Source organism: Glycine max, chromosome 15, assembly GCF_000004515.6.
Source record: "Glycine max cultivar Williams 82 chromosome 15, Glycine_max_v4.0, whole genome shotgun sequence".
In the NCBI taxonomy this organism is placed as follows: domain Eukaryota; kingdom Viridiplantae; phylum Streptophyta; class Magnoliopsida; order Fabales; family Fabaceae; genus Glycine; species Glycine max.
The window spans coordinates 1504656-1522978 of NC_038251.2; the positions used below are offsets into that span (position 1 = coordinate 1504656).

An 18323-nucleotide genomic window follows, 5' to 3' on the forward strand; every position below is an offset into this window, starting at 1 on the left:
ATTGTTTCTTTATTTATCATTTATTATTAATTGATGGAGTAGGTATTTTTGACAGCAGCAATGCATAGAAAATAATTTAATAAAGGAAAAAATAGAAATAATTTGAGAAGAATGTATAAAAAAAGAAAACTAAGTGAAAGTGGCATAGAAAGGAAAGGAGCGATAGAGCGCGTTCCGCTAAGCATTAAATTAGAATTCCAGATTTAACCTCGAAGAGGCAGCAGCACCCTGTGTTGTATTACAAACACATACTACATGCACTTTTCTTTCTTTTCTCTTCTTCTTCTATCCATAATTTCAATTCCATTTGCTCTCTGGACCGAGTCAGGCGGCGGCGAATCGGCATGACTCGGCGCTGCTCCCACTGCACCAACAACGGCCACAACTCCCGGACATGCCCGTCGCGGGGAGGGGGCGGCGTCAAGCTGTTCGGGGTGAGGCTGACGGATGGATCAATCATAAAGAAGAGCGCTAGCATGGGGAACCTTAACCTCTCCTCCTCCTCCTCCTCCGCCGCCGCCGCACATCTGCAATTCCGTTCATCTCCTTCTTCTTCCAACCTCCCCGCGGCCTCATCGCCCAATCCAAGCTCCCCGTGCTCCGACCCGCCCCAAGGCTACTTGTCCGATGACCCCGCCCACGTCTCCACCTTCGCTAACCGCCGCGGTGATAGAAAAAAAGGTTCTCATTCTTTTCATTTCTCCTTTTCTTAACCTTCTTCTTTTCTTTTTTTATTACTATTATGTCACAACTTTGGAATTGGGATTTTGTTTTTTTGTTAGCTACACATGACATTACATTATGTTTGCTGTGTTAGATTTGTTTTTCGTTCTCGCCTTCTGTTTGTTGCATTCATTTACCATGCTTTGCTCTTTGTGTTTGTTCAGAATTTATTTCTCATTTCTTGTAATTCATATATGTCTATATTAAATCCGTGGATGCTTTTTTTTTTTTTAATTTTATTTTTAATCTTCAACCTTTTTCCCCCTTGTCTTGGAATTGATTTTCTGGTTCACATTATATGCAACTTTATCTTGTTGTCTAATTGGTTCTCCCAGCGGCCAATGGCGGTATTTAATGTTCTGCTTCATGGATGGGGTAATTTGGATGAATGTGATTCATTTATTATGTACTAACTTGCATGATATATTTTGAAACGGTTGGGAGCTCATAGCAGGTTGAATTTATAGTGGCCAGCAAAGGAATGTTTACATGGACTTGGTTTTTTAAATCATTTCATAATAATGAATTTCTTCCATGAAGTAGTGTACAGTATTCATTTAATCTAGGGGCATCCATTAAGTGCAAGTAATTATAAAAAAGGAAGTGAACAAGTTTATTTGAAAATTTCCGGCCTTTCTGTCATGAGGGAAACTAGACTCGAGAGTTTGATGCTTGAGTCAAATTGCCGTTTTGTCCTAAAACCAGTTTAATTACTATTGTGTATATTGTTGTTGCATACTTGTTCATCTTTTTGTAAGTGTAGCTAAAATTACTTACTATGTATTAATCATGAACAGCTTGAAACTTGAGTACCGAGTTGCTGCTGTAATTAATTATTGTGTTTGGCTTTAAGACAGACATAATCATGATGACTTTTGATTATTATCCCCTTTCAAAGGGGTGATACTTGAATGCATTATTATTTTACTAGAAAAATTATACAGGGCTAAATGCCTAAGATATTTTCAAATGCAAACTTACAATCAAATGATGAATGTTTTTTTTTTTTTAATTTGTTTCTTTCTTCTGAAATTGTTGATTTCATGTTTTACCTGCAAGACTGCATCATTTCTTTCATAATAATTGTTGTAATTGCATTAAATTTTACGACAATGTGTTTTTCCTAGTGATGGAATTCGTTGGCAAATATTTATTTAGATTTTCTGCCCAATTTGAAGCCATCAAATTGTTGATTATTTGCTATACATCCTAAGGCGGTGGTAAATAGCAATTTTTGGCTGAGCCATGTGTATTAGTTTTTTGATATTCTGTACTCTGTAAAACATAGTTTGTTTAATTTGGTACCATTTCTAGGGAAATTTTCAGTTACATGAAATCTTTGACTCTGGTTGGATTACATTATTCAGTATGTACTTTTGTTTAGGTGTGCCATGGACTGAAGAAGAACATCGGCTGTTCTTAATTGGTCTCCAGAAGCTGGGCAAAGGAGACTGGCGTGGGATAGCACGTAATTTTGTTGTATCAAGAACCCCTACTCAAGTAGCAAGTCATGCCCAAAAGTATTTTATCCGGCAGAGTCATGCTACCAGGAGAAAGAGACGTTCCAGCCTTTTTGACATGGTTCCAGATATGGTTGGTCTTTATTCATCATATCTAATTGGGCAATCATGCTCACATCCTTATGTCTACATGTTGTCTAGTAATATAAAAAGGGAAATTAGTGTCATCCTTGCTTGTACATGAGCACCAATCTATAAGCAATTTAAAGTTTTTTGTTGTGTAAACGTAATATTATTTTTTTTTCTCGGCTTTTCTCTTTAGCTAACTGTTTTTTCGATCATATGTCAGTCTTCAGATCAACCTTCTGTGCCAGAAGAACAAGTGCTGCTTCCACCTCCCGAGAACTCACAACCTTGCAATGGAAAATCACAGCCTTCATTAAATCTCTCCCTCAAATCAGAATTTGAACCTATGGAGACTACTTCTCAAGAAAATGTGCAACAGACCAATGAACCTATGATGGGATCAAACAGATTGACACCAATGGCTCCTCATGGATGCTTTCCCGCATATTTACCTGTTCCTTTTCCCGTGTGGCCATCAACTTGGGTTCACCCCTTTGAAGAAGTTAAGGGAGGAGAGACATGCCACCATCAGATCCACAAGCCAATCCCAGTCATTCCAAAGGAACCTGTTAATGTTGACGAACTTGTGGGAATGTCTCATCTAAGCATTGGGGAAGCACAGGTACGTGATAGAGAGCCTTCCCCTCTTTCCATAAAGTTGTTAGGAGAGCCCTCAAGGCAGTCAGCATTCCATGCAAATGTCCCGGTTGGTAGTTCGGATTTAAACAATGGCAAGGACAACGCAATTCAAGCTGTCTGAGCTTGTAAGGTCTGGTGAAGACAGCAGCAGTAATTAAGCCTTCTTTTGCTCATCTTTTCATTTGTACCATTATATATCATTTTTTTTATTCCTGATCCCTAGCATTTAATCTTCCAATTAGTAGCAAGTTATATGGTGGTATGTAGATCAGGTTAGATCAATTCTTGGAAAATATTTATTCTTTCTAACTGTAAACAAATGAAGCTTAAATAATCAAATAGCACCAAGAGGTTCTGTTCTGTTCCTCTTGGTTTGGCTATTTTTAGAGTCATTTTGGATAATTTTTTTGATAAATACGTACCGCTGTTAAAATTTATTTACACACCTTGATTTTTATTTTATTAACTTTCTCTTTTAAATTCTTTATAAATACTTTGTAAAATTATTTTTTGAAGTCATGAATTAAATATTTATTTTAAATAAGAAGCTCTTTACGGGTTAAAAGTTAATCCAATTTAAGTCATAATAGTTTGTCTCATAATAATTGTTAGATGAGATCATAATTTCGGTCCTATAAGGAGGTTGCAACAGAAACAGAAGTAAGGACACACGACAATTATCTTTCTTGGTCAACTAGAGACAAGTAACTAAAGGAGAAATAACTTGAAGTTGTTATTGTTCGTAATTTTAGATTATCTATTTTTCATTTGTTTAGTGATTTTTAATTTTTTAAATAAAAAAGATGATGATTTTTAACTGTTATTATGTTAACTTAATTATTTTAAAATTTAAAACATAATAGATCAAAAGTGATATTAAATCATTTTAAAAGTTAAAAGTTAATAAAATACTAATATTTTTAATGAAAAAATTATAAAAAAGATCAAAGTGATACATTTTCAAAACATAAAGAAATAAAATAAAATATTTAAAATTTAAAGTATGAAAGTAAAATAACTTTTTGAAACATAATAAACTAAAAATGATATTAAGGCTGGAAATTACTATTTGAGACTTGTCAAAGACCGGACAAAAATTGATGTTGTTTTTTCATAAAAAAGTTAATATATTTTCAATGGTTTGCATTTGATTTAATTAATTTTTACATTTTTAATTAATCAAAATGCTATTTATAAACTATAAATATTATAAAATCATTATTTTATTTTCAATATAGTTATAAAATAATTGAATTAATTTATCATTTCAATTTCAAAATTACAAAATATTTAAATTTAGACTAAGTTAATTTTTAAACATAAATTTCTTATACAATTTTATGAACAATAAAAATAAAATAAAAAATATATATGAAAATATTTTTCTAAAAATTAATAATCCTTGTACATCTTTAACAATTTTTTTTATAGCAATACATATATGAATTTCTTATATATTCATATTTCTTTAATTTATTATTATAATAACCTAACAATAACATTTTTTTGCTTATTATATTCTGACTTAGCATATTTATTGAATATTTTATTTTATCTAACAAAAAAATATGAGTAAAATTAATGTCTAAAATTAACTTCGGACAAATATTTTTTAATTCTTATTTATTAACTTTTCTCTTATGTAAATTATTTAAAATTTTCCTTTGCTTGTGTAAATTTAAATATTGTACATATATTGATATCTATGTAAATTTATTAATATAGAAATTAAATATAAAATAAAAATATGAAAATGAATACTTTTATTAGTGAAAGAAAGTAGAGATGTTTTGCAACTCATGGGATGAATGATTTATTTGAAACATATTAACATCTAAATTATTAGGGAGAAAATTAATTTTCTTTGATAAATTGTTATGATAATAATTTTAATATATAATTTTTTTATATGAATGCAATTAATGTCTAAAATAAAAAAATTTAGGCTGATCATTATTTATTTCTTATTCATTATAGTCACTTGTAAATTATTCAAGATTTATTTTTACCTTCATAAATTTAAATTTTCTCTTATATATTGATCTTACATGTAAATTTATTAATATCAAAATATATAAATCATATTATATGTAAAATAAAACCCGTGGGATAAACTTTTTTTTATGAAATAAAATAGAGAAATATTTTATAAAACATAGACTTGATGCATGTATATGAAAATGTAATAAATATCAGACAAAATTTGGCAGCAAAATGAATATGATCACATGTAGAATAACAACATTGCAAATTACATACCTGTAACGTGATGAAGTTGGGCTATCTATATTCATGAAGCAGGGATAGGAATTAGAGACCAACTTTCAATATAGAAGGTTCAACAGTTGTTTGTTAAACATGACAAAAGAAATGAAAAAAAAACAAAAACAAATTGCACGGACCGAAAGTTAAATAGAGGAATGAAGTTTAGGGAAGATCAAAAGTCTTCAAACTCCTATTGGGATTGAACTGATAGGTAGCTAGTATCGTCCTGGGAGTAGTATGCAGAAAGAGAAGGAGAAAATGTGTAAGAGAAAAAAATTGGGAATCAATTGGCAATAAGAAAAAGTCTGGAGAAACAAAGAACATGTGAACTCTGAAGAAAAAAATTATAGGTTAAAAGTTAGATGACGTGTGAAGAGAAAAAAAAGAAAAAAATTGTTGCAAAATTAGTAGTCCTTTTTAATTTTTAAATATTTTATAAAAGTTAGTAGTTCTTCTATATTTTAGAAAATTAATCTCAAAAAATTTATTATAACAATTCTTATATATATTTACACTAAAGACAATTCTAATCTTTACATTTTAGAAATGCTAATATTTTTTTCGTGTTGTCCTTAATCTTTACCTGATCTAAAAACATAATTATCAATGATCTGAAATAGTTTCCATAATTTATTTGTAGTAAAAATTACTATCTCCAATCCTATATATAAGAACAAATAAAAACATTCTTTTATCCTAAATATTAGAAACATATGAATCATATTCATTGGTTAAAAAAATTATATCAAATTATAAGTAATAATATAATAAAATACAACTACCACTTAAATTATTTAATTCTATGGGTACTTCTGAAACAAAATTTAAAACTATAATATTATTAATTGAAATTAATCAACTTAACTACTTTTCCAACTGTTGTTTTCAATAATTAGTATAGTACGTACTATTAGAAAGTCAATGAATAATATGAAGGGATAAAAAATACTAAAGATATTTTTCGTCGGAAACTTTGAATTTACTTTCCCTAAATCTGCCTTTGTAGTGACAAACGTTGCATTGAATTCAATATTCATCAATGAGTCATCATATGTTGTTCCAGTAGAAAATCTAATCAAAACAAGAAAATTCTAAATATTGTTATGGCTGCATACCAATTGCAATTTGATACGATTCTTTTTGTTTATATCAGTGCAGTTTTTGAAACTAATATGGTATGATCTTTTAACATTGTTGGCATGCTTTCATAATTTTGCTTAAATGAAGACAAAAAAGAAATGTTTGAAACTTTCTCATCCTATCACTTTTTAAACTACTACTATTGTTTTTACTATAAATAAATGAGAAAAATTGACTATACACTTATAAAATAATTTTATACATTCATCTCATCTTATTTCACACACATTTTTATTATATATAATAAATTTATTGATTTTTACAATAATTATCTTAAAAATCATACAAACCATAAATTTACGATTTGGTGTTAGTTTTATACTCACAGTACATCAAACTTTAAATAAATTATGACAACTATTTCAAATCATTGCTGGTGAAGCCCATAATTTTTTTAAAAAATCTCCACTGCATTTTGTGGCAACCAAACTGGAAAAATTCGTACACTCTCCCTGATTTCCTTGCACTTCCTTTTATTTCTTAGTGTTTTAGTGACAATCAAACACAATGTTTAAGTGGGGTTTCACCAAGGGAATACAGGAGGAATGTAGATAAGGCAGATTATTGCTAACAGTGGAGATATGATTTCGAATGTGTACAAGTCTTTATAATCCTCTGATGAGCACAAATTCTCAAAGCTTGATTATCCTAGGGTGCTTCATTTCAATTTATGATAATATTAGAATTTAGCCAAGCACCGGATTATGTATATGCAGACAATATAGGAACATATTGTATGGAACAATCTCGTATTTTATGAAAATGCAAACAACTGCATGCATTTGTTGGTAATAGGTACCTCACTTCTCGACAACAGAGTAGAGGCAGCATTATGCGGTATATATCATATCCTTTATGGAAAGGTTGATATTCACAAGGCCTTACTTTTCTTGATTTGGCCATCTCTTTGCTGGTGGACCAATCATCATTATTTGGTCCTTTCATTTTCCATGTTTGCTACAAGGATCTTGTCTCATGCATTCGGATAAAATTTTGGCGGACAGAGGAAAAGTTTCCTATAGTGGCCATGCTAGCTGCTGCTTTCAATAGTGTGTTCCACACAGTTCCAGTGGATTCTGAAGATGATTAGTAGAATTGATGCTTCCAGACAAGAATAAGTGAATAACCCCTTAAAAGCCACTGAGAAGTGAGAAAGCAACCTCAGCTAACCTAACCTCTCCATGATTGCATCAATTCCCACAGGCTTGGATTATTCTGTCAGCGCATTTCTTGATGAGAGAAAAATGATACAATCAATTGCTATGCTTTTTTCAGGTCCTGTGAGTGTCATTAGCAGCTAATTCTTTGGCGTGCAATCCATCTGAGACACTATGTGCTCCAATCACGTCCTTTTCAACGTAATAGGAGATGCAGACAAAGTTTTCTGGTGGTATGAAATTGAACATGAAAGCACTGAAACATTTTAAGGTTCTAACCTTGTGTTATGCTTACTAATTAAAGGTTCTTTCGTTTTGGCGACTATTACCTTGTTTAGTTAACTGTATCTGAAATAATTTTTGAGTAAAATGGCATCTAAAGGCTAATTCAAAGACTAGTTTTGAAGTCATCATATATTTGTCATGTGCAGTACTTAATTTGTAAATTCGTCGGTTCTCATTTCTTTTAGTTATTTATGTTGGTAACAATGAATATGACTCTGCATGGTTGTTGGTTGAAATGGTACATACCCTGAGATGGCTTATACGGGACTACTAGTCTTGCTGATGCAATTTTTTATATGGACCCGCTAGGTTATCAGTTTTTCACATACAGAGATTGATGATTGTCCATGGACATGATGTGTTCTTATCAACATAGGAGATAGTGATAAGAGAAAGGGGGAAAAAAGTGCCGGACTAGAAAAATGATACAGAGACACCAGATTCTGATCCTCTTCCACCCACCTAAAACATTCGACTTTTTGGCTCTTTACAAAGGAGCAGACGTGACCACAATACATACAATACAATACAAATAAAAAAGAGCAAATTAGACTGAGATTCTTTATGATTTCTTGATATTGCATACTTACATCTGTCTTTTTAACCTCTATATTGAAATATGTTATACTTAACTTCAACTTTCTCCTAAAAACACATTACACACTGTAAGGACTAAAGGATTATTATAAACATTTAAAAGACAAGGGTATCACGAGCAATATCAAGAAATGACGGGAAGTGTCCATGTAATTTGTTCTATAAAAACTATATCATTGAAGAAAAGGGAGGTGGTTAAATTGTGGTGTAGATCAAATAAGCACTTGTCTTTTCACTTCACTGTGGCACAGGAATTCGGAATAAAGAGAGAATGGAAAGAGAATCTCTTCTGCAACACTTGTTTCTCCTTTAAGACATTTTGCTTTGCTGAAATTGCAGAGAAAGAAATGAGGAGGACCACTGAGATGACCACTGAGATGCAATGCAAAAATTTTATGTCAATCATTGAAATTTTTCCTTGTTAATTTCCCCCCACTTTTGGTTACAGTGATTCCCCTCTCTGGTATTCTCTGCGCACCATATCTCGCCACAGTGAAATCTGACGTGGTTTTTCTGTTCTGTTGTACAAGTTTGCTAATTCTACTTCAACTAGTCTAAAAAAATGCTAATTATTCAAGAAGAGAGCAACTGGAGTAGTTCAAGTTCTGCATATTATCAGGTTAACACATTCAAATTTTGCTCCTTGCTTCTATTTAAAGGCGTATTTTCTGAAAATCAAACTCCAATAATTTTTCCAAAAGTTAACGTGTGTTGTCCATTGCCCTTCAACCTTTTCCTTTTTCTATGATCCACTAAATAAGGGAAACACTTGTAAATATATGGATAAGTAAGAACAAGCAGCTAGTCTATTTAAACAGAGAATACAAAACAAGTTGATTGAAAAGGTCAGTGAAACTCAAGATTGGCTTCACCGTTGCCATCATTGCATTAGTGTTTCATTCCATTTCCATCTGAATCAATTCACTGATATAGACAATAGAAAATTTTATGTCCTGTAAAAGCAGTGGAAAGTTAAATCGGTTTGTCTTTGTTTACAAAATCAGTTGTTATATAAGATCACCACTTCCCTTCCCTTCCCTCCTTATGCTATACATTCCTTACTTCACTTCATACTCGATCTTCCTTATCCTTCCTGTTTTATATTCTTCAAAGAATTTTATTTATATTAGTTAGGTTAGCAGGTATATATTGTAGGTGATTTAAGTAAGTATTTATAATATGATTTTTTTTATTTAATAAATAAATATGTAGCATATATTTTAAGAATATAATTGAAATACATTTGTTATCGAAAAAAAATAATTGAAATACATTTAAATTATATTGTTATCTAACTGTCATATAATTGAAAAAAATGGTTACTATTTTCATGTAAAATCAACGTTCTTAAGTAATTTGCATGATGGAAACATCCCAGTTTAGCTGTCCAGAAAAAAAAAATACAAGTTGATAATTGGAAGTCTATAAACTTCATAAAACTATTTATTTAAAATGGACGCCGAGTGTTTGGTTCAATAGAATTGATGAATTTTATACACAATTTGAGTTGCTCGTTATAAATTAAAAATATAATTTATATATTGAAATATTTATTTATTATTAATTTTAGTTATATAAAATTGCATATTTATCTTGTGTAATGTATATAATGAATGTCAAGAAGAATCAAACTCATATTTCACTAGAAAATGAATTTAATTTTAATGTAAAAAAATTGTTGGTGAATAACTTGTAAGTAGGTTGATAAGTGCTCATAAATTTTCGGGATCCAACTTACCTAATTTTTTTTAATTCAACAAACAAAAAATAACAAAATACTGGTTGAAGAAAAAAAAATGAAGATAGTAATAAATGTTTGACGACTTATTTTGGTTTTGGTTATAATATTTTTTATTACAGCAAACAAAATTAATTGGGTTATAATATTTTTATTGACATCATAACAACTCCATTAGGTCATCTTTATTGCTTTTATTTCAAATATCGTGTGAGAATTTGGATAAAGATCATATAAATTAAGGATAGATAAATCGTAATGATTTAATAGTGAATTAAAAAAAATGTCTATTTTAAAAGAAAAAAACACACAATGGAGAATACGTACAATTACATTGTGATATATTAATTTAAATACGGAATCGTTAGATTTGCAGGTGAATATAATCTTACATTTGTCGTGAAGTAAATCTAAACTGTAGAAAGAAAATTTTAAAGTTGTGTTCAATTATTGTTATAGATATACAGTATTTTAGTCTGTATAGTGTATAAGATAAATATTTATATAAATAAATTTATTATAAATAAATATTCTAATATATAAATTATAACAATTAAAATTTGTAATAAAATATTTTTTAATATATAAATTATTTTTTATATTTATAATAAACATGGAATTTATATACTAATATAAGATTATTTTTTATTATTGGCAAAAGAAAGATGAAAGGAGTGGAATGAAAGAGGAGAGTGATTAAGGAAATCAAGTACAAGGATAAAGATAGGAGGAAAACGGTTTGAAATGGTTGAGAAATAATTTGTTTTTAGTAAACTAAATATAAAATTAAAATGAAAATATATTTGAAAGAAATTAAAAAAATTTAAAAATTAAATATTTAATATGTCAGTTTAGGATAAGACATGTGATTTAATGAAAATGAGAATAACTCTTAATATCATCCAAGAATAACTCCTAAAAACATTCTTATTCAAAATCAATAGCTTATAAAAAATGCTTTCACTAAAAAAAGAGGATTCAAATTTGTAATATAGGAATAAATTTTTAAAAAATAAATCAAACATTTAAGTAATTAATGAAATATCAACAATCACACTAGAAGATAAAGATTGTTAATAAAAAATAAGATATTTTTTAAAATTCGAAAGCAATGACACAAATTCATATATATATGAAATAAGAAGTTTAAAAAGGTGTTCAGATAGACACCAAAAACAATAAAGAAATTTAAAAGAATACTTAGTAAAATCATTTTAGAGAGATGTGGAAACATTGGTTTATACTTATTCACTCAAATAAAATTACGTTTAGTTTTTCTTTACACAACAATAAAAAATTTCACTAATCAAACTTTTGATTACAAAACAAGTTTTATGTTCGATCACTTCTCGCTATACAAGTATCATGCTAGTCACTTTTGACACTTCCTTAGACTTTCATTGAATTTAAGAATATCCAAGTATTATTTAACATTAAGTCACTCCTGACTTTCTCAAACAAAAGTTTGAACAAATATAATGATTAAAAAAACTCAACTGAATAGGTAAACAATAAAGCTCAAATACAAAAGCAAGGTAAGATCAAATGTATCGTCCAATGATTTTGTAGAGTTTCGCTTCAGAGTTTTTCTTGCTGCTTTTTATGATAATGTTCCTCCCTACTTTTGGGCAGAGACTACTTTTTACAAACTTTAGTGAAGACTCTGTTACGGGATTAACGCTGAGTTTTGAAATGACTGTTGTCTCACACTATGAGACAAGATGATATGGCACGCTTTGATAGGAGAGGAAATGAATAAAAGTATAGACAACGATATGTGTTTCTTATCCGCGTTGAAAGAATGAAGAATGAGGACTACTCTTTAAAAAAAAAAAATTTTGTTTTTTTTGTCCTTACCTTCAATTCGAAATGTTAGTAATTCAAATAAAGAGAAGTAAAACTGAATTTCAAAAAAATGATGCATTTCCCTTCATACATGATTGAACGTCACATATAAGAGTATAAAATGAGTATGTATGTGACTTATACCAACTGAATGAGACTTATAAAAACACTTAGTGTATAAACACTGATTTTCATAAAGAGTGAACACGATTGATTTTACCGTGTGTTGGACACTTGAAATAGAAAAATGTTTTCCACTTTAAGCATAGATGTGACTTGTAGATAACAATTAGGTCCTTACGAAGTTTTTTTCTATCCAATTAATATTAGATTATCAATCATTTATACTTTTTGTAAATATCAAAATCTAATGTGTGATAGGTCGTGTAATTTAATGGATCATCAAGACTTAACAATTAATAAAGATGTTAGTTTTTAATTTAATAGTTTAAGTATAATTAAATTATGAATAAATCAAATTTCAGAATATGTTAAACAAAGGAATATCTTATTTTAAGTGTAAGTCATACTTAACTTATTTTACTTAATATTTTTTATAAACATTGAATTTCATTAATCTAACTATTGGTTCAAAAGTTCACATTATGTAAATTAAGTATACAAAATTTCATAAAATATGAAAACAATTTATTACTTCACCCATCAATTTTATTTTAATGCATATTGCATATATAAGTAAATTTTTACTATAACATATGAATATTCATTTATCTAAAATTTTATATACATAATTGTCAGGACGTTATCACATGATTCAATAGTTAGATTTATAAATTTTTTATTTTATAAAAGTTATTAAGGAAAATAAATGTAAACAAATTATTCTTGAAATAACTTAATTTCTCTCTCATTATATATTTTTTGGGTTCAATTACCACAATTAGGATATTTGGCTTCATGATTGAACCCTGAGTTATTTTCCATGAGTTTCAATCTTTTGTGTCGATTATGAGATTAATCTTTCATTTCATTTGAGACTTATCTAATATTTACTTTTAATTTTTATTAGCAAGTTTTGATTTTAGTTCATGTAATTTTTTTTATTTCTAATTTCTCTAAAATTATAAATCATTATTTTTTGTCCTTGTAATATGAGCGAATTCGGTCTTGATACCTGTAAAAAATTTAACTTTGATTTTTATCCCTCAAAATCTAAAATCACTATTTCTGATCCTAAATAATCATTTTAAAGTAAACAAATAATATTTATTTTATGCATGCAGATTTTCTTTTAGAAATATCCCATGCTAACATGATACTTGCATATATTTGTAGGTGTCGCTTTGGATAGTCATATTTGACCTTTGATTATACACATAAGTAAGGACTAAACACTTAACAAATGAGAGTAAGGTTTAATGATTTTAAATTTTTTAGGCATAAAAATCAAAGAAAAAATTATAAGTACTAAAATCAAAATTTTCTCATTTTATAAAGACTTAAAAATATATTTAACCTTTTTAAAAAATATTCAAACTGGTTCTTCGTTGCCAAATTTGAAACTATTCTATCAATTCTTAACCGAATCTTGTAGATTTTAAATTCATTTTATTATTTATGGCTAAATAAACTATGATAAATTCATAACCAATTTATGTAAATCATTGTTTAACATTTTTGTACCAGAAAAATCAATTTATTGTAAAGCAGTTATATCAAAGTTTGAGTTGAATAGACTCATTCATTTTTTTTATAAGCACTCAAATTTATTTCTTAAACTATGATTACAATTCTGTACACTGTTATCAATAGTCTATAGTTTTATTAAAACTATCCGGTCTCGATTTTTAGCAACGTGTCCACACATCATTTATTTTATTATTTTATTATTTCTCTCTCTCTCTCTCTCTCTCTCTAATCCATGAAAAGTATATTATATCATATAAATATCTCAGTTAAATATTGACAAATGTCTTTTCATCGAATCAACAACATTCTCCATCTTTCCTTACTGGCAACTCTCCACGCTGTGAACCTTACTCCTTAAAACATATAATTCCTATATAATGAATGAAAGAAATTATAGCAACAAATGGAAATGATTTTCTATTGTAAGATGGTGTAATTTATATGCTTTATGGCCGTAAGCAATCTTTTGGGGTCCCTTTTGAGGATAAATTCTTTGTCTCATGCGATGCCCAATAATATTGTTTTAGGAATTTATTTAGATTAATTTTTCTGTTGCTTCAATCAACTAACTTGAGTTGAGAGCGCAGGACATATGCTAATTTGGTATATGTCTCCTATTAAAAAGGGAAAGAATTTCTCCCTTAACTATTCTTCTTTTCTTTTATGCATCCGTAGAGCATAGAAAGGAATATGTCAATGCATCTTCATCTTCCCTCCATAACCTTTCTTTATCTCATTTTTGGAGAATTTGCATTTGGGTGGTGCCATACAGTGATCACATGATAGTGGATGGTTGAGTATAATGATGAAGTTTACTATATATATTCATATCTTAGGGGGTCTATTAGTTGTTTTTAAATATATAAAAAATTGAATAAACAAGATTGCTTTTATCGTAAGTCATTAAAGTAACTTCTCAAAAAAGTCATGCCATTATTTTCTTACAAAATGCCCTTGATTTGTTAATTTTTTAAAGTTAAATAACAGATATCTTCTTCCATAGAAATATTCTTGTTTAAGTTGAGAATATCCCTGTAAAATTAAATTAAAAATTACAAGTAAGAAAAATTATACGCATAAAATTGAATTTAAAGTTTTAAAAATAATTAAATATATACAACTTAAATTACTTATTGGCTTAATATCCTTAATTTTATTTAACTAATTATAAGCTAGCGGGAACTTATTAGCTACTTGAAGTTTATAAACTAAATGGTTTAATTAAACATATTTGACAAGATTAATCAATAAACTAGTTAACTATATAAAAAAAGTAAACTAATAAATGTTAAATGACACATTGTTTTAAGTTACATACATCTTACGCTATAAGTTATATGATTTAATTAAAAATATTTGACAAAATAAACCAATAAGCTAGTTAACTGTATAAAAAATTAATTGATAAATATTAAATGACCTAAAATAACATTAATTGCTTTAAACTACACAAAACTTACATTGTTTATTAACTTTTATTAGATAATTTTATCTCAAATTTACTGTTGGACTAAATTTTTTTATTGTATAAACTGTATTTACAAAATCTTATATTAATTTGAAATAATTCAACACTTCATTGATATACATTAAAATGGACATAATATAACTTTTAAAGTATTTGGTTTTTTAGTTATATAATTATAATTATTCAATTGTACACAAATAATCAAAGAAATATATAATTATAATTTAGCAGTTAGATATCATTAAAAAAATATTGTATATAAATTTATTGATAATATATGAGCTAGTTTTATTAATAGCTGTATAATTTAATGTTTCCTCTCTATGTATGTATATATTGTTTGATAGTTTGATATCATCTTAAATTGAGTACTAATTTAAAATATTGATGGATTAATTTTTTCATCTCAAATGCTGAATGATACGTGTTTGGATTAATAAATGATTAAATGAGTCGAACTTCTTTTTTTGACAAAAAATGAGTCGAACTTCCTTACCAGTATCTTGTAAATATTCAATCTTCGGTATGCTCTTTTTATGTATAAATAAACAAATCTCAAATGATGCCTCGCAGTGTTCCGTACAAGCACTATATCTGTTGTTAATTGTGCTAATTAAAGTATTGAACCTGTTTTCTGTTTAATTACTTGCGTAAGGTTATATTTTTAGGTACTTTGGTGGAATAATTAGGATGCGTATGATTAAATAACGTAATTAAATATTTTTAGGTACTTTGTATAATTTCATGTTTAATCCATGGGTTTTTCTAAAAGTTTTTGTTTGAATAAGTAAAATATGTATGTAACCCATCAATTTGTGCATATATTTTCCAACAAAATATATTAGCTAATGAAAACTTGCTTAATTATTAGGTTTGGACGTGTATTACATTAGAATAGACTCATGCAGAGTTAATTTAGGTGAGTTTGTTTAAACTTTAAATAAATTTTTTTATATAATTTTTAAAAAAAAGTAGAAATGATTTATTTATTAAAATAAACAAAAAAATTATTTCTTTAAGAAAAAACAATTTAAAGAAATACACTAAAAGAATAAATAGTTACTTTTATTAAAATAAACGTATATTTTAACAAATAATTTTAAATAAAGTGATACTTTATTAGTAAATAATCAATCTTTATGGATTGTTAGTTTAAAAAGTTATATACTAGCAATTAATTAAAAAAAATGATTGTAGATAAGTTTTATAAGATAATTATAATTATAATAAAAATCAGCAACTTACACAGATAAATTTTGAGTTTAATTGCAATTCATAACAAGTGTGATTTTTAATATAATTAGAATCAAACTTAAACTTTTTAAAGAAGTTACATTTTGTGATTAATGGAAGGTGTAAAATTTTTTTACCGTATCAATATATACCTATTAATAACATTTTGAGAATCCTTTGGGAAATTATGTATGAAACAAAAGTAATATTACCAAAAAATCAAAATTATTGAATTTGTGTTCATTTTAATATTTCTAAATCGAAAACAAATCATACACTAAATATAAAATTTTATTATTAGATGACAGTGTTAGACAATAAGTGCATGCACGTTATTTCTTTTGTAACAAGCGTGGATACAAATCAACCATCCACGAGCATGACACTCCCTCCTCATCCACATAAGACAAGTTTCAGGTGCTATAAAAACCCCTGGCTATCCTCACTTCCATTTCATTCCACTCCCACCTCAACTTTTAACTACAATACAATTATACATTAGTGTGTCCCTCTCTCTCTCTCTCTCTCTCTCTCTCTCTGTCTGACATATTTTCTTATAATGGACAAAATCCCTTCCCGCAGGCAGGTTGCTGCCATGAAACAGTCCCTCTTTGATCAGGTATGTATGTATGTATGGCATTGTTATCCAAAGAGAATGAATGGCATAAATAATATTATAGTATAGATTACAAAAACACTACATATTCTTTTGTTCCTTTTTAGTTGTTACACTTACACAGGACTGACTATGTTCATTAATTAATTGATTACTGCAGGGATATCTGGATGAGCAGTTTATCCAACTGGAAGAATTGCAGGATGATGCTAATCCTAACTTCGTTGAAGAAATTGTCACTCTTTACTACCGTGATTCCTCCAGGCTTATCTCTAGCTTGGACCACACTCTGTAAGTAACTTCATACTTTGAGTCTTTGAGAATATTTTTATCTTGTCATTCCCATTCCTGATCTCCTCTGTGTGCTTATGGCAGGGAAAGTAACCCACTGGATTTCAACAAGCTGGACACAATTATGCATCAGTTTAAAGGAAGCAGCTCAAGGTAAACAAACCAAATAAGTTCAAGTTGCATTGAGTGAATTATTATTATATCAGCAGGCACATGCATAGTACTCTGTTGGCTTTATTTGATACAGCACAAACAACAACGAATCTCTAATTATTTGATGAGTTTTCTTTTTGTTATGGTTTGCATTGCAGCATCGGAGCCAAAAAGGTGAAAGCAGAGTGCACTCTGTTCAGGGAATATTGCAGGGCAAGAAATGGAGAAGGGTAAATCCAGCTTTAACTTTATTTTCATTCACCAACAATCACAAGGGAATAACTAACATTTCATTGAATGCCCTTCACTATGTGTAGAATTTGGAAACATAAAATTCCAGACACCAGATTTGTTAGAGTGTCCTTAGTAGTGATAGTTGTGTTGTTGTGTGTGAACATGCAGATGCAGGAGGAGCTTCCAACAAATGAAGAGAGAATATGCAACACTGAGAAAGAAACTTGAAACATATTTTCAGGTGAGTGGGAATTTCGTATGCATATTTGTTGTCTTCGGGAGTGTGGTAAAAGAACTAAGTGTTCCTTTTTGTTTGTGCAGCTGGCTAGGCAAGTTGGGCCCGTGGAGACAGCATTTAGGCCCAAGTAAAAGAGCTTAGGGATATGCATTTGATGATGGCTAGATGTAATTGGTGAATTTTGTAACTAAGAAAAATACATGTTCACTAGATGATTAGGAAATGGCAATATCACCCATTTGGGGGTACCATGCCTGTGCTTCCAAATATCAGTTTTGTCTTCAAATGTAACCAAAGGGACCTTGCTCTAAATTAATGTCATTGCAATTTTCTCTCACTCTCCCTTTCTTCTTTGGCCTCAACCATCAAAACTCCATTTTTTTCTTTTTTCTTTTGGGGGGTCTAACATATCTGAAAATTGAAAAAGAGAAGGCCTCACCCCTACCCAAGGCAAACAACACAGCC

The 18323-nt window shown here is 28.9% G+C and overlaps 2 protein-coding genes across 2 annotated transcripts; both read left to right on the forward strand.

The window, feature by feature from the left end:
* The first annotated feature begins 319 nt into the window (after positions 1-319).
* MYB52 (MYB transcription factor MYB52) lies at positions 320-3328 on the forward strand. The gene is made up of 3 exons (NM_001248720.1): positions 320-681; positions 2108-2316; positions 2533-3328. Exons 1-3 carry the CDS (start codon positions 345-347, stop codon positions 3067-3069), a joined length of 1083 nt encoding a protein of 360 aa, NP_001235649.1. The 5' UTR covers positions 320-344; the 3' UTR covers positions 3070-3328.
* A 13449-nt stretch (positions 3329-16777) lies between these two features.
* On the forward strand, positions 16778-18195 carry LOC100794149 (histidine-containing phosphotransfer protein 4). The gene is made up of 6 exons (XM_003546514.5): positions 16778-16945; positions 17103-17233; positions 17318-17386; positions 17545-17616; positions 17789-17861; positions 17942-18195. Exons 1-6 carry the CDS (start codon positions 16886-16888, stop codon positions 17987-17989), a joined length of 453 nt encoding a protein of 150 aa, XP_003546562.1. The 5' UTR covers positions 16778-16885; the 3' UTR covers positions 17990-18195.
* Positions 18196-18323: the final 128 nt, after the last annotated feature.

Bases quoted from the DNA above. Each gene is read 5' to 3' on its own strand.
- MYB52 (NM_001248720.1), top strand. From the start codon at position 345: ATGACTCGGCGCTGCTCCCACTGCACCAACAACGGCCACAACTCCCGG. The intron at 682-2,107 runs GTTCTCATTCTT...ACTTTTGTTTAG, and splicing joins CCGCGGTGATAGAAAAAAAG to GTGTGCCATGGACTGAAGAA. The intron at 2,317-2,532 runs GTTGGTCTTTAT...ATCATATGTCAG, and splicing joins TTGACATGGTTCCAGATATG to TCTTCAGATCAACCTTCTGT.
- LOC100794149 (XM_003546514.5), top strand. From the start codon at position 16,886: ATGGACAAAATCCCTTCCCGCAGGCAGGTTGCTGCCATGAAACAGTCC. The intron at 16,946-17,102 runs GTATGTATGTAT...TGATTACTGCAG, and splicing joins AACAGTCCCTCTTTGATCAG to GGATATCTGGATGAGCAGTT. The intron at 17,234-17,317 runs GTAAGTAACTTC...TGCTTATGGCAG, and splicing joins TCTAGCTTGGACCACACTCT to GGAAAGTAACCCACTGGATT.